General features: G+C 38.5%; 2 protein-coding genes across 2 annotated transcripts in view; one reads left to right on the top strand and one right to left on the bottom strand.

The window, feature by feature from the left end:
• LOC135711808 (myosin-G heavy chain) overlaps nt 1–14,961 on the top strand; it is a 338,190-nt gene that overhangs the window by 35,437 nt on the left and 287,792 nt on the right. The window lies entirely within an intron of this gene.
• LOC135711811 (nose resistant to fluoxetine protein 6-like) lies at nt 8,703–11,927 on the bottom strand. Its single transcript, XM_065234766.1, has 11 exons — nt 11,846–11,927; nt 11,548–11,699; nt 11,340–11,483; nt 11,207–11,279; nt 10,666–10,859; nt 9,898–10,233; nt 9,620–9,813; nt 9,402–9,552; nt 9,017–9,346; nt 8,838–8,952; nt 8,703–8,765 (listed from the first exon to the last, which is right to left on the bottom strand). Exons 1-11 carry the CDS (start codon nt 11,925–11,927, stop codon nt 8,716–8,718), a joined length of 1,821 nt encoding a protein of 606 aa, XP_065090838.1. The 3' UTR covers nt 8,703–8,715.

Below are 14,961 nucleotides of genomic sequence, written 5' to 3'. Positions count from 1 at the left end.
TCGCTGATTGTGACGCACTGAAAGCAATATTGACAGATTTTATGTGTCAAACATATACTTCATGGCCTCTTCTTGTAACTTACAAGTCCTTCTTAGCATTATACTATTTCATGATTTCATAATTCCAAAAAACATTTTTTTATAGCAAGTGAGTGGAAGTAACCCTGCTTACAAGTACAACATATCATTATATCATCTAATGATTGCATAATTCCGAAAAATATAATTTTATAGCAAGTGAGTGGAAGCAACCCTGCTTGTAATCCTTAGAGCACACTTTTCAGCTTCTAATTGTGCAAATTGATGCAATGGTAGCATATAAAGCAAATCATCCAATCAGGGTTGCTTCTACTCACTTGCTATAAAAAATATTTTTCGGAATTTTGCAATCATTAAATGTTATAATGATATGTTGTACTTGTAAGTAACAAGAAGAGGGTGTAAAGTATGTGTTTGACTCATAAAACCTGTCAATTCCGCTTTCAGAGCGTCACAATCAGCGATCCTATGATTCGTGAGCGTTCACTCAGAGTGAGCGCTCACGAGTCGTAAAATCATTGATTTTGACGCACTGCAAGCAATATTGACAGATTTTATGTGTCAAACATATACTTCATGGCCTCTTCTTGTAACTTACAAGTCCTTTTTAGCATTATACTATTTCATGATTTCATAATTCCGAAAAACATTTTTTTATAGCAAGTGAGTGGAAGTAACCCTGCATCCAATGCCTTCGATGGCGTACTTCTTCATTGCATCTGTTATTGAGAGAGTTGCTAACCTTTGGAGTTTTTCAAACTTTCTCTGAGCAACACTCTCTTTTGTTTTTGGCCACCAGACCAATGCACCATAAGTAATCCTGGGTTTCAGAATTGCCGAGTAAATCCAATGGATCATATTTGGTTTCAGTCCCCACTGTTTACCGAATGTTCTTTTGCATATCCATAGAGCATTAGTAGCTTTGTTTATTGCCTGCTCTAGATGCATATTCCAATTAAGTTTACTATCAAGGATTACTCCAAGATGTTTGACTGCATTAGAAAGTTCCAAAAGTGTGCCTTTCAATCTTATGTTGCCTAATGAAAATTTCTTCCTTCGCGTAAATGGCACGATAGTGGTTTTAGAAGGATTTATGTTTAATCCTTTCCTATCACACCACGATGAGACAAAACTTAAAGCAATTTGCATTCTGTTAGCGATAATACAATCATATTTGCCACGTACAATTATGACTCTATCATCTGCGAAGCCAATTATTTCGAAGCCTTGGGCTATTAAATTTTTGAGAAGATCATCAACTATTAAAGACCACAATAGAGGTGATAACACGCCTCCTTGTGGGCGTCTTTTGGTTGCTCTTACAGTGATGAGTGAGCTTCTAAGGTTTGCTGATATTTCTCTTTTTGATAACATTTCATTGATCCAATTTACAATGCTTTGATCGAAACCACGTTTCATCATAGCTGTAGTCATTGAATCGTGAGATGAATTATCGAATGCACCTTCGATGTCAAGGAATGCAGTAAGTGAAATTTTTTTTGCTTCAAAAGATCTTTCTAGTTTTGTAACAACCGTATGGAGTGCTGTTACTGATGACTTACCTTCCTGGTATGCGAACTGACATTTGCTCAGAGGATTTGTAACTAGATATGATGACTTAATGTGTTCATCTATAGTTTTTTTTCCATTATTTTTAGCAAAATAGACGATAAGCTTATTGGCCTGAATGATTTTGGTGAAAAACATTGGTTTTATAAAATAAAATTCAATGCGAAACCTGCACCTGAACACTTTCTGCTAGCATCTTGATTCTCTGAGCTGTCGTTGACAAGCAACACCTCATATCGTCTTCAATGTCCATTGTGTTATGGTTTTTCGTATTGATCTGCAACATTTCAGAAAATCCGGATTCACACAAGAATGTGGCCACAAATGACAATAAAACTTTCAAGACGATTGTCGTGACCTGACCGCTACATTTTAAAAAGATTCACTAATCTAGCCCAGAACTCAGCTTGGGGTTTTTCTTCAAACAAATCTTTCGCGGTAGAATCATAGAGGTAACTCTAAGACCAAAAGGTCCCGAAGAAACGAGCTCAAATGTTTGGCTCAGTTCTGGTACTCTCTTCGGTCCCAAGCTAATCGATGCACCCCTCGAAACATTGGAAAATCCACGAACCCCTCATTTTATCTGTCAAACTTTCATAGCAAATCAAAACAAACATAGTGTAGTGTACTGGAATTTTTACTAGAATGTGACACGTTAATCGATTTGCTTGGGACCAATAGGCTAGTCAAGTAGTGAGCCAATTTAAAATCGTTAGTTTCTAATTGATTGTTGGTAGAATCCTGTTGGAGCTCAATAAATTCATCCTGGAATTGAGTGCTGACAAATGCTGTGAAACTTTTGATGCTTATCGGGACCATGCCTTCATTGGACTCTTCATAAATTACCGATGTTTTACATTAGGAAAATCGGCTGTTAATGCTAGAGTTATTCAAGGTTGCTTTCATTTCACTGGCCACATCTTGCTGGACCTAATTAATGAATCATTGCAAACTGGACATTTGCCACAAATTTGGAAGGAATCCTTATTGGTGAAGGAATCCAAATCCAAACCACAATTAAAAACACATTTCATTGGGTTTGCTTGAAACAATTCCAGATATGTACCTTTTTCTTGCCAAAATCCACATTAACCTTTATTTGATGGAGGTAACGGATTGCAGCTATGATTCCGATCAAGTGATTTCCTAGATTCATTTGAAGCGTTGTATAGGCATTTAAAAAAAATTGATGGTACAAGAAAAAGAATTGTTCACTTCTAATGTATTGAAGACAATGAGTCGGTAAATAAGTGCAGTAGATAGAATTGATAACAATACTTACTGTACTTTCAGCAGAAAAGTTCCATCCAGCTTGTCGTAGTAGACGAAAAAGGCAGGTACAATGAATGAGATTACAACAGCTCCCGTTAAAATTGGTGTAACGTATTTTTTTAAATGAATTATCGCTAGCAACAGTAAATTGCCTAGAATGAACAGCTGAAAATCACATCCCATGTACCATGCGTGCACCATACACTGAAAAGGGAGTTCAAATATTATCACGGTACTTAGATCTAGATCAGAAGTGTTACAGACATGTTCTTCAACGTTGTTGTAGTTGTTGATGTACAGCAAATTGGTCCACCAGTTCCTTCGGCAGAGAGCGCGCTCAGTTTCCCCTCTGATCTTCCACCAAGGTCCGTCCTGAAGCTTTGCCAACCACGTGGCATGGAGTAGAACCATGAACGCATAGACCGGTGTCAGTCGGATGTATCGGTAGAGGATGGCTTTCAGCACGAACGATATCCCAAGAGGATCTGTGTGACTTTTTGCAAGCTTCAAGACCATCACTGCTAGCAGAAATGCACCCATGGCTAGAAATGATTGCACGAAGCGATTGCCTTCGCCGAGTAGCGTCATGAAAATGGTGTGGTTTGCCTAAAAGAAAATGAGCTGTTAATTAATTTGAATTCTATGTCAATTGATTTTTAGTTTCTGCAGCAATTCAAAATTATTTGCTTAGCATCCCGAAGCGTTGAAGATTTTGTAAAACGGGTTCCCAATTTGAAAACTCGTAAAAAAACAGGCTGCATAACCGTAAAAAAATAAACATTCCAATCCAGCCATTGACAGCTTATCGCGAATCAAAAACCTTGACCGCGTAGATAACTGGTTTCTTGTTTCTATTTATCCTCAGCTGTACAGAAAAACTCTAAAACAAGTTTAATTACCGTCAACAAGAAGAGCTGACAAGTTATCGAAAGCCGGGTGTGATAAATTTTGCTTCGCATAAATTTGTCATTACTATAACAATAACAATTTCGGTTTTCGGTGAGTTCTTGTGCTTAACATGTCCCTTTTGGGTGGTTGGTTTTTTTGACTGGTTTGCACTGCAACGCGCTGGCGTTCTGTCTACTGGATGCTTTTTTATTTAATTTTGCGCGGTGTTCTTTTGGACGGCCGCTGGATTATTGGGAGATGTCTCGGCAACCATGAAAAATAGCCATCAAACGGAATCTTAACCGGTCGGAATCAAACGTAGCAACGAAAAATAATGGAATTGAAAATAAAGGATTAAAATTGATCACTAAACAAATGAAGAAAGTCACTCAAAAATAGACTTTTTTCCCACGAAAATATCCAAAAGTTATTAAAAAGTAGCAACGGAAAATCATGGATTTGCAAATCAAGAATTTTAACTGAGCACTCATCAACAATCAATAAAATTTTATTACTCATTCAGATATTCGCATGGTAAGAAAGTCTATTTTTGAGTGACTTCCTTCACTTGTTTAGTGCTCAATTTTAATTATGTATTTTAAACTTCATTATTTTTCGAAGCTACTTTCCAATAATCTGTGGCTGGTTCGAATATTCCTTTGAAATGAAAGTCTTTTTTAAAGTGACGTTCATCATTAGTTTAGTGCTATACTAATTGTATGTTCGCAATTTCATTATTTGCTGTTGCTACTTTTCAATAACTTTTTTTACTTTTTTTGCTCCTTTACCGGTCATTTTTTAATTATTAAAAGCATGAATTTATTTATTTTATTGCTAAGGCTCATTTATTTGTTACCTGTCTCCTGGGTTTTTAACCAACGATTTCGAAGTTTGTATTGCTATTTTTAGTACTTCTATTAACGCCAATGGAAACCTGGTGTCTTCAGCAAATTTCCATAAAATCAACTGTTCCGCAACTTTGTCCAAGACATAGACTCGTTATCCCGTAACTGCAAAAAGTTAAAATTCGGATGTGTAATACTAGCTTAATAATTATTCAGGTGTGTATTTCATAAGATGCAGGATATGATTTTGAGCAACTTCTCCGAAGATACCTAGTCTCCAAACCGTCAAAAAGGGTAGAAAATGATTTTGACCATCTTTATGCAGATTTGTGCCATTGTGCAACACCATGATCGTCCGTAGGAGTGTTTTGTTATGAAAACGAACGATCTCTCTCAGGTGATAAACAGAAACTTCTAATGTTTTGTAAACATGCAATTATTAGGTTCAGTATGAGGTCTGAAAGGCTTATCGCTTTGGGTTTTTTTTTCGAATGAAAAGTACATGTGCTTCTCGGTAGAAATTACGCTACACATATTGCTAGATTTGAGTGGAAAAAAGGTAAGATTATTCTGATGACCTCGATGCTCCGGTGTTAAAAGAAAACGCGTGCAGGAGAGTAATTATGAGGATAATTCATGAAACATCATGAGTTTCCATTTGGAATTGTATTTAATGATATTGTATTTCCATTTTCACATAATCTTTACTTTAAAGTGCCAAATAGAGGATTCCTTAATATATTACATTTCCTACTAACACAGATGTTCCCTCCCGTGACATCCATGAAGATAGTATGAGTTCCCTGCACCTTCTTAAGTAGATGTTGGATTAATATTCCTTCCTATCTTTTGGGATGTAGCCAGGTGTATAATGCGATGCTTTTTTTTTCAAATTCTGATGTGCACGGGGAGCCACTAATCCCAAGTGTTTTTTCCACGGCAATCCGAGCAGGAGAAAATAAGAAATGAATACCTAATTCTGATCTGATACCAAAATTCGGTATTGACCAGCATGACATAAGAGGTAAAATACCAACGAATAATACCAAAAAACTACATGCAAAATACTTTGTAAATACCAAAAATTGATATTTGGATACCAAAAGAATACCTGGGTGGTATTTTTTTTTTTGTATTGCATTATCATAATTTGGTATTGGAATGGTATTGTGGGAACATTTTTGACGTAGGACTACGTCTTTGATTTCTATATGGGGGTACACTTTGTGAAAACCGAAAATGGAACATGTAACAAATTAAGAAAGATATTGAACGTTAATAACTCAGCTGCCCCTGGTCCAATTTCAATAATTTTATCACTAATCGATCATAAATATGGCTACGCATCGATAACAATGCTTTCTAATGTTGATTTTCAACAAGAAACTATTGAAAAACTGGTCAATGTCCAGCATTGTCCAAAAGCGTCGAATTAACTAACAAATCCGCCAATTACCTACATGCATATGCTGCTTCCCCAGCACAGTCGTCAGAGAGTAGTAAGAAGACGAAACAAGTCGAAGTGGCATTCGCCTCTGATCCTCGGGCGCGTGCGTATAGGGAGTATGGAATTGCGTAATATTTTGCACACTAATCGCCATATTCAGAACCAAATGCAAATTCTTCGAGTTAACCACCATCCGTCGTCTGGCTCGCTGTGGTGGTGTCAAACGTATCTCCGGTCTGATCTACGAGGTGTGTTGAAGGTGTTCCTGGAAAATGAGGTCCGTGATGCTGTCACCTACACTAAACACCCAAGGCTTACATCAGTAAAGAGTTGGAATAGAATTTATCTGTGCTTGTTTGTCCATATTCAGAAGCACAAGCCCCCAACGACCACACAAAATGCTCTCCAGAGTTGTAATCTTGTAACCAAACTTGGAAGCAGGGGTGCAAGTGATTTTGATTGATTCTCTTAATAAACTTTCTCTTTGAAAAAAATTACTACAAATTTGGTACGCCTACAATTCAAAAACGGAAAGAGTTGAGATAATAGATAATTGATCAATTAAAAGAACTAAATGCTCTTCACATCTATGCCGTTCACTAGCGGTCCTACGTCAAGCTTCCGTTCGTGCCCCTAGGCACAGACCCTTCTACTTTTTTTTTAATTAAATGGATGGATCTCAACTCAAATTGTTCCATTGGTGGCGTTATAAAACCTCTGGTTACTCTTAAAAAAAAACAGCTACCGACCGATCAAATCGCAATCTAACGATAGTTTTTATTTTTATTTTCGTGTGCTGCTTAAATATCAGCCACCGATCAACCGCGCCTCTATATTTACCGAAATTAGTAAAAAAACATAAGAGCAGAAACGACATTAAATAGAAAAAAAAAAACTAAACATGTCATACACTAAAACTCGCCGCTCCAAAGATGGTTCACAGTCGCGAAGACCAACAATGGGAATCGTAAACAAATCCGCTGCAGAGAGAGAGTGAACCCTCCGAAAGATTTGCCCTGGTTGCTGGGATTGGCGCTCGTCAGAAACTTGTCTTTTAACTGTCCTCATTAGACGATACACACGAAACCCTTTCCCGGCAGTGGTAGTGATGTAACTTGTTACAAAAATCAATTAAATCAGCAAGCACATTACGAAACGAGAAAACGCGACGGAACTATTAAAACGCAAGCGTTACCACAACAGAAAACCTTTCACAAAATTCGATTCCCACTCGCGTCACCGTAATGTAAAACAAATGAAACGTGTTACTGAACAAAACTAGACCAGCAAAATCAAAACACCCAAACCTGGATTTCATAGAATTAATTTATTAATTTATCATACGGTATATGTACATGGAAAAGTTTGCTATCTGCACTAATTTTCTCAGCTGCAAGTTTGCTGAAGACTGCATTTGAATTGAACGTTAGGATCGTTAGTTATTAATTAGATCCTGCATGCTCGAATCGAAAATCCTGGTCTATCTGCTCGTGGCAGTTTTCGATCAAATTCGTGGGCAGGAATTTTACACCTCGGTTGACCGGAAGAGTGCCCCGGAAGAATGTAAAACCAAAAAGAAGTCGAAATTCCTCAAAAAGTTCCTTGTCTGGCAACCAATCTGCAGTTGTGGGCTAGAAAGCGAAACTTTCGTTTCTCCTGAGACCAAGAACCAGCAAATTTACCAGGAGGAGTGCCTACGAAAGAGACTACTGCCTTTTCTGGAGCAGCATGAGATGGATTGCCTATTCTGGCCGGACTTGGCAAGCTGTCACTACTCAAATTTCACCAAACAGTGGTACAGCGAAAATGGCGTCACAGTGGTTTCCAACGGCCAACACTCTGGAACTAAGGACGAATTTTGGTTTTTGTACCAAAGGACGTCAACCCCCCGAACTCGCTGAAACTTCACCTGATTGAGAAGTTTTGGGCCATCATGAAGGCCAGACTTCGTAAAACTCCTAAGGTGTTGGAGAACGAGCTGACTTTGAAGAAACAGGGGATTAAAGTATCAAAAGAAGTCGCCCCCACCATTGCCCAAAACCTTATGAGTGGTGTTAAGAGCAAGGTGCGGGCATTCGGTTATGGAGTGGAGAACCAATAAAGCAATGAAAAAGGAATCGAACCATTATAGATATTCCCTGAAAGTTTGAAAAATATTAAACTCAAAAAGAATTTTTGGCAAACATTTTTGTGTGTCTCACTTTTTTCGAGTAAAGTCTTTTTTATCGGTTTAATGCTGACGACGAGGATTGGGAAAATATCCAAAAATCAAATCTCACCAACGCCCAAGATCACGCTTGATTTTCGTAGACAAAAATCATACAAGAAACTGTGACAATTTTCAAAAATGAGTTCAACATTAATCAAAATGACAAACATGTGTGAATACAATTTTTGGGCCAACGTCCTGCCCCGAATACCACTGATGAAATGATTCCGCATCTTCTAATGTGATAAAAAGAGAAAGCACAAGACGCCTTCAGCTGCGTTGATAATTGTTGGGGCACTAAACATCCGTTTATTGATCCGACACGAATATTGGGCATGAAAAAAAAATCACACTTTTCCCATTCATTAATTTGTCAAAATGATTGGTATCTTTTGGGGTAGCTGTCCCCATGGCACTGTAGTAGCCTTGCTGCCTGCATGTTGATGTCACTGAACTACAGGACCGCTTAGCTTCTCCCGAGAATCGGTGTGGTTTACTGAAATTGTATGAATAATATGGGTTTAAAATTATTGTTTTCTCATCATTGGTTTCTAATCATGGCACGAACCTTTCATGTTTGCAAATATTAGCTTCTGCAAAGCAGTGACCGGCAGCTCCAGTAACAAACATAATACCAGTCCCATCAGGTAAGATAACACAACGTTAGAGATGACAGTCGTGATCTGGTGAAATTAATGTACAGGTCAGAGTCCGTATCAACAGATAACATACCATGGCTTATGTTACCGTTTCTGTAAACCCGAAATGGATCGGTGACCGTATATTGTATAGAGTTAAATGTATGATAAACAAATGGGCCAGATAGGCTGAATAGGTGAGCCTTCCCAGTATCTCGAATATGCGATGGCTTAAGACTCGTTTCGTTGCTGGTTGTACTCCAAAGATGAGCCCAATAAAAAACAGGCTGGTGTAGACACCCCAAATGTACTTCGACAGAGGAAAGAAGGCAGCCATCCACAAAGATGGTTTTTCAAAGTCATAAATGTAGAAAATTGAGTTCAAAAGCATAGTGCCGAATCCCACTGGGAACACCAAGTACCAAACTATTTTGAACCACTGCAATTTAAAACATATTTTATGTGGATTACTTAATTCAATAATGGATTTTTACCTTTTTTATGCCAAGGTTGGCATTCTGTTTCCTTAGATTGAGGTAGATCATTGCAGCAACAATTCCTATCAGATAATTTCCGAGATTCATGTGGAGCGCTGTGTATGACTTGATTAAAAACTCATCGAACAAGCTAAAGAATCGGTCCGATCTGTTGAATTCAAGACAAAATTTTGGTAAATAAGTGGAGTAGGTAGCTTAGGCATCAAAACTCTTACTGTGGTGTGACTAGCAAAGTTCCGTCCAGCTTGTCATGGTAGACAAAAAAGGCAGGTATCAGTACTGAAGCAACACCCACAATCGCTAAGATCTGCAAAACGTATTTTTTGAATCGGACTATCGCTAGCAACAGTAAAATTGCTAGAATAAACAGCTGGAAATCGCAACTCAAGTACCACCCGTGAATGAAACACTGTAAAGAGAGAGAGAGAGAGAGAGAGAGAGGTCAAGTATTGTCACTTTTCAATCATTATTTGGCGCAAATTAAATCTGTTACATGTTCTTCGTTGTAGTTGTTGAGGTACAGCAAATTTATCCACCAGTTCCTACGGCAGAAAACGCGCTCAGTTTCCATTCTGATCGTCCACCAAGGCCCGTCCTGAAGCTTTGCCATCCATGTGGTATGGAGTAGAATCATGAACGCATACGCTGGTGTCAGTCGGATATATCGGTAGAGGATGGCTTTTAGCACGAACGATATCCCAAGAGGTTTTTTGTGGGTTTTTGCAAGCTTCAAGACCATCACCGTTAGTAGAAAAGCTCCCATGACAAAAAATGATTGTACGAACTGTTTTCCTTCGAAAATGAGCAACATGAAAATGCTATGATTTGCCTAGAAAAGAATGAGTTGTTGATTTATTAGATTTCCAGTAATTTAATTGGTTAGTTAAGTATTCTGCCTTTCATTGGTTTGAATTGTTTGTGATGTTGTATATCCCGAAAATATCCACAAATGAACCGGAAATCGAAATAGTATGGGAGTTATAGAAAAGGTCCATGTATTTAGGATTTCTTTGAGAAGTCCACGTAACATCTACGATATGTTTTAAAATATTCTACGAAATGTTTACGCGCAAGGCATATCTAATTGTTAACGAATATCTGCAGTAAGATGTTCGCTTGACATCCAAAAGTTGGTCACAAGGTTTTATATAAGACCTGTAGTGAAAATTCACTGAACATCTGCAACCAATGTTACCGGAATTGATGGGATGTAATCGGACTTACCAATTCTCATCACACAGGTCGCTGTGTTTAAACTCACCATTTCCATTTTGCTAGGATTTTGCTGCGGTAGATAGTTGTAGGCTGACATGATGTGCCCGGATATGACGATACACATTCCCCAGAAGCGAACGGCTTGGAAAATACGCAGGTCTTTGTTCAGTGGCTCTTCTGAGTAGGACGTCAGTCGGTTCCAATTCCGAAGAATCGAAAACGAAGCGAGCAGGATTTTCCCTGACCCAAAACAAAAAAAATGTCAAATGAGCACTTAAACCAAACTACAGCGATACTTACTTTGGCTGTTCAAATCACATTCGTAATGGTTGACGTTTTGTTTGCAGTTGGTACTTCGGTCGTACCAGCTGGATAGAATTACCAATAGAATCAGGAGTACAAGCACTGCCAGGAATAATTTATCTAGGAAATCTAGAACAGGCATTTATTTTTATTCTAGTGGCGAGGGACGATTGATTCATTCAAAAGGTACATACCAACGCCTTGGGGTTGATTGCTCTTATCACATGCTTCAATTTCAGTGTAAGCACTCAATCGATAGCTTTCGTTGAGCTTGTAGTTGACGCAAATTTCCACTAACTTCCCGTACCTCTCACGATCCTTCACCGAGTCTTTGAGGACTGTTGTATCATGAATGTACTATAAATGCGGAGTAAATATTTCAATAATCGACATTAAGGGTCCACATTCAAGACTTACAGTGAAATCGATCGGAAACTTTGGCACCATCAGCGATCGTGTCGTAGTATTCGATAAACTTTTAACAAATTTCTTGCATTCGTTCATGCAGATGCCACGTTCTAGCAATGCATGATTGTGATGCCTCCGATCATTGGAAAAATCCTAGTGATTCGAGTAAGGTAAGGTAAGGTGTAAACGAATTATGAAATTAAATAAAATTTCTGACCTCAATCAAATTCCAGAGATCAGAACTTTTGTCCGGTTTGATGACCGCTCGTGTCATGCAAAAGACAGCGATCTCGCCTGGAACGGACTCTTGCATACACTGATCGTAATCGTCTGTTTCGGCCATCTTCGGCATTCGATGATACTGGGATACTGAGGAAGGAAATGTATTCCAATTAAACAAAAGCACTGGATCTTAATTTAAATTGTTCATTAAATGATTCTTTTGTCACGGTTCTTGTTCGTCACGTTTGCTATCACTATTCACTTAACTACAGTTATTTAGAAATTATTCTCACATTCGAGGAATTCTCCATTGCAATCTACCAACAGCGCTATCAATGGTAAGATAGCACCAATAAACTTCACAATGTTCACCATACTGCTGCAGATCAGGTATTATAGCGACACGTTTTCTCCAATATCTATTAGTTTCAATCTCATCGACCTGCTACCGTCCGTTGTGTTCATTAAACTGAACAGCCCAATGACTGATTGGAGTAGGTTCACCTGCTGTGCTCACATTTCTATCGGTTTTAGGAAACCTTGTGATGTCCGATCGTCTCCGGACTGCGCACTGCTATCAGTTCGATCAGGACGTTTGTAAAAGTAAAAGTGTAATAGTAACAATACATGCGAAGCACACGATCATTCAACCACGGCGCGGAAAAGTACTGCTATGAGAAATTGGCACAAAGCTGCGTTGCCTCATCGCACTTTTTTGGCGCGTTTTTGCGATTAATTATCACAAAAGCGAAGACAGCTTAAGCGCTATTTTCTTTTAAGTTCCAGGGTTATAATTCCAAGTAAGTGTCAGCAGGTTTAGGTAAAAATCAATTTAGTTACATGTGGTTGATATTGGAAATGTTACTGCTTATCATACATATAAATTTTGGTTTTCTACTCATTATTGCATAATGCATACGCATATAATATCCATAATTTACAGTTGATCAATCATATAAAACTCTCAAAGGCTGATTTTGAACCGAGAGAGGTGCAATAATTGTTGTAGCTGGGAAAATTTCACTTAAATGCAAACTATTCCATGCATCGTTATGGTGAAGAGCTAAGACGATGAGTAAAAAAAGTTGCATTTTCCCTTAGTAATCCCCATGTAAACTGCAAAGGGACAGTGGAGTAAATTGAGCTCAATTTTCGGGAGAATGGTCTGAACCTATTTTAAAATTGATTGAGTGGGGTGAGCAAAATCGAGATATGGCCATTTCCCAGCGTTGCTAGTGTAATAGGATGCTTTGTTGATTGATCATTAACTCATCATCGCTTGTAATACTTAGGAATATTTTAGGTGGACAAAAAGGCAAACTAAGCAACTGTTAACTCTAGAGGGAACTTATATCTGTGACTGTAACCAGTTCGATTTTGTTTGATAACCTAGTTAAAATGTCATATTTAATTATCTTAAAGATAAATCGTCCAGCCCAAACCTTTGTAGGGGTAAGAGGTGGGACCATCATCATTACTATTGACATCACTATGTCCAGCAGCAAATAAAACTTAAGCTAAAACAGAATAGAAATAATGTATAGTATATAAGTAAATATTGTAGTAATCATTGCATGTACTCTACATTGGCTTGACGGAATGAATAAATAAATAAAATTGAGTGGGGTGAATGAAATCGAGATATTGCCATTTGCCAGGAATCGGTTCCGAATACGGTTACATCTTTTAATCACTCAAAAAATGACGTGCGACAGCTCTTTCTCATTTTGGAGCTCTCATTAAGAATATTGATTAAATATAGTGTCAGTAACAACCTTGTGATTGAAAAATTCGAAGAAATGCTCGAATTGAGCATCCAGTCTAGATTCGTGCGAATCTATCTTAACTATATGTCACCGGATATTAGCCTTCCTTGCTATAACCCCTCTCGTGTATGCTTTACTAACTACAGTTCCCCCCTTGACTATGATCTCTCCATGAAACAGGCTATTCAAGGAGTTTCAGATCAACTTCGACCTATCTCAATTCCTCGCATTTTTGCTGAAAAGTACCAACAAGTCAATTGTAATAGAATATTTTTCACTGATCACACGCATTAATGGATCCACTGGCTTCGGCGTCTTCAATGAATACTCAACCGCCTTTCGGAAACTTCAGGAACCTTGTTCCGTTTATGTTCCTGAGCTAGCAGCAATCAACTTCGCATTGGGGATGATTTCCGATATGCCCATAGACCATTACTTCATCTTCTCGGATAGTCTCAGTTCGATTGAGGCTATTTGGTCGATGAAACAAGGTAGGCACTCATCTTATTTCCTTTCAAAGGTAGGGGAGCAGATGAGTTTGCTGGTCGAAAGATCATACCTTTGTATGGGTTGGGTCCCCTCACATTGCTCAATCTCAGGCAATGAGAAGGCAGTCTCTTTCGCAAAGGTGGGCGCACAACAAGGCGAGATTTATGATAGAAAAATTTCACATGATGAATTTTTTCCATTAGTACGTCAGAGTTCTCTTTTAAGTTGGCAAAACGATTGGACAAGTAATTCTCTTGGGCGGTGGTTAGATTCCATTATTCCAAATGTTTCTTCGAGAGCGTGGTTCAAAGGTCTGGATGTAAGTCGGGGATTCATTCGAGTGATGTCAAGACTTATGTCCAACCACTACTCGCTAGACGCACATCTCTATAGAATAAACCTCGTTGACAGCAATATATGTAGGTGCAGAACCGGTTATGATGACATCGATCACGCATTTTGGTATTGCCCGGATAATGACACCTCCAGAGCACGACTATTGGATACCCTAGTGGCCCGAGGTAGACAACCCTTCCGTGAAGTAAGAGATGTATTGGGAACACGTGATCTTCCCTACATGCAAGCGATCTACGAATTCCTTTGTTTGTCTGATGTTAGAGTTTGATGTGACCATCCCCTCCTTGCCAAACAATTTTCAGCCATTGTGTCCCAGTCTTATTATCCTCCTGTTCCTGTGCTACTTGCCCCTACCCAGCCAGGATTTGGTCAACCGTCCGAGAGTAGTATCTGAAGGAGGCTTCTGAAACCAGTTTCCTACCTAGCTCCTTCCAATTGAAATTGTTACTCATTAACCTCGAGCCCGTCACGAGTGATTGGTACCCAATACTAACCTAGAACTACTGCTATTTAAAATGTAAATTCAAACATTACTGATTTATGCTCCGCAAAGTGTCACACACAACTGAGCCTAGTAAATAAACGAACTAGTAAAAAAAAACTCTATCTCATGGTTTTTAATCAATATTCTGTAGATAGACGTTGAAAACATCATTGACCGTATTAGTTGCTCCGGGATGCCTCCGGGGGAATCTCTGTAGTAGGGGACAATTGCATTTTTACACCAAACATGTCGTCCGACAGCGCATTTTTCATATTTTTTCATAAATAGGCTTTCCATAAACTTTAAATGGTGT

Source organism: Ochlerotatus camptorhynchus, unplaced genomic scaffold (genome assembly GCF_037179485.1).
Source record: "Ochlerotatus camptorhynchus isolate MF236.1 unplaced genomic scaffold, CSIRO-AGI_Acam_v1.1 ptg000443l, whole genome shotgun sequence".
NCBI classification, from domain to species: Eukaryota; Metazoa; Arthropoda; class Insecta; order Diptera; family Culicidae; genus Ochlerotatus; species Ochlerotatus camptorhynchus.
This window is presented reverse-complemented; position numbering and strand designations above follow the sequence as displayed.

What these genes read in the sequence shown, in the direction of transcription:
- LOC135711811 (XM_065234766.1), bottom strand. Translation starts at nt 11,927, where the DNA reads ATGGTGAACATTGTGAAGTTTATTGGTGCTATCTTACCATTGATAGCG. An exon ending in CGGGAAGTTAGTGGAAATTT is followed by an intron (nt 10,860 to 11,206) that starts GCGTCAACTACA and finishes GTTTTGGGTCAG; the next exon opens with GGAAAATCCTGCTCGCTTCG. An exon ending in CCAACCTTGGCATAAAAAAG is followed by an intron (nt 9,347 to 9,401) that starts GTAAAAATCCAT and finishes TTTAAATTGCAG; the next exon opens with TGGTTCAAAATAGTTTGGTA.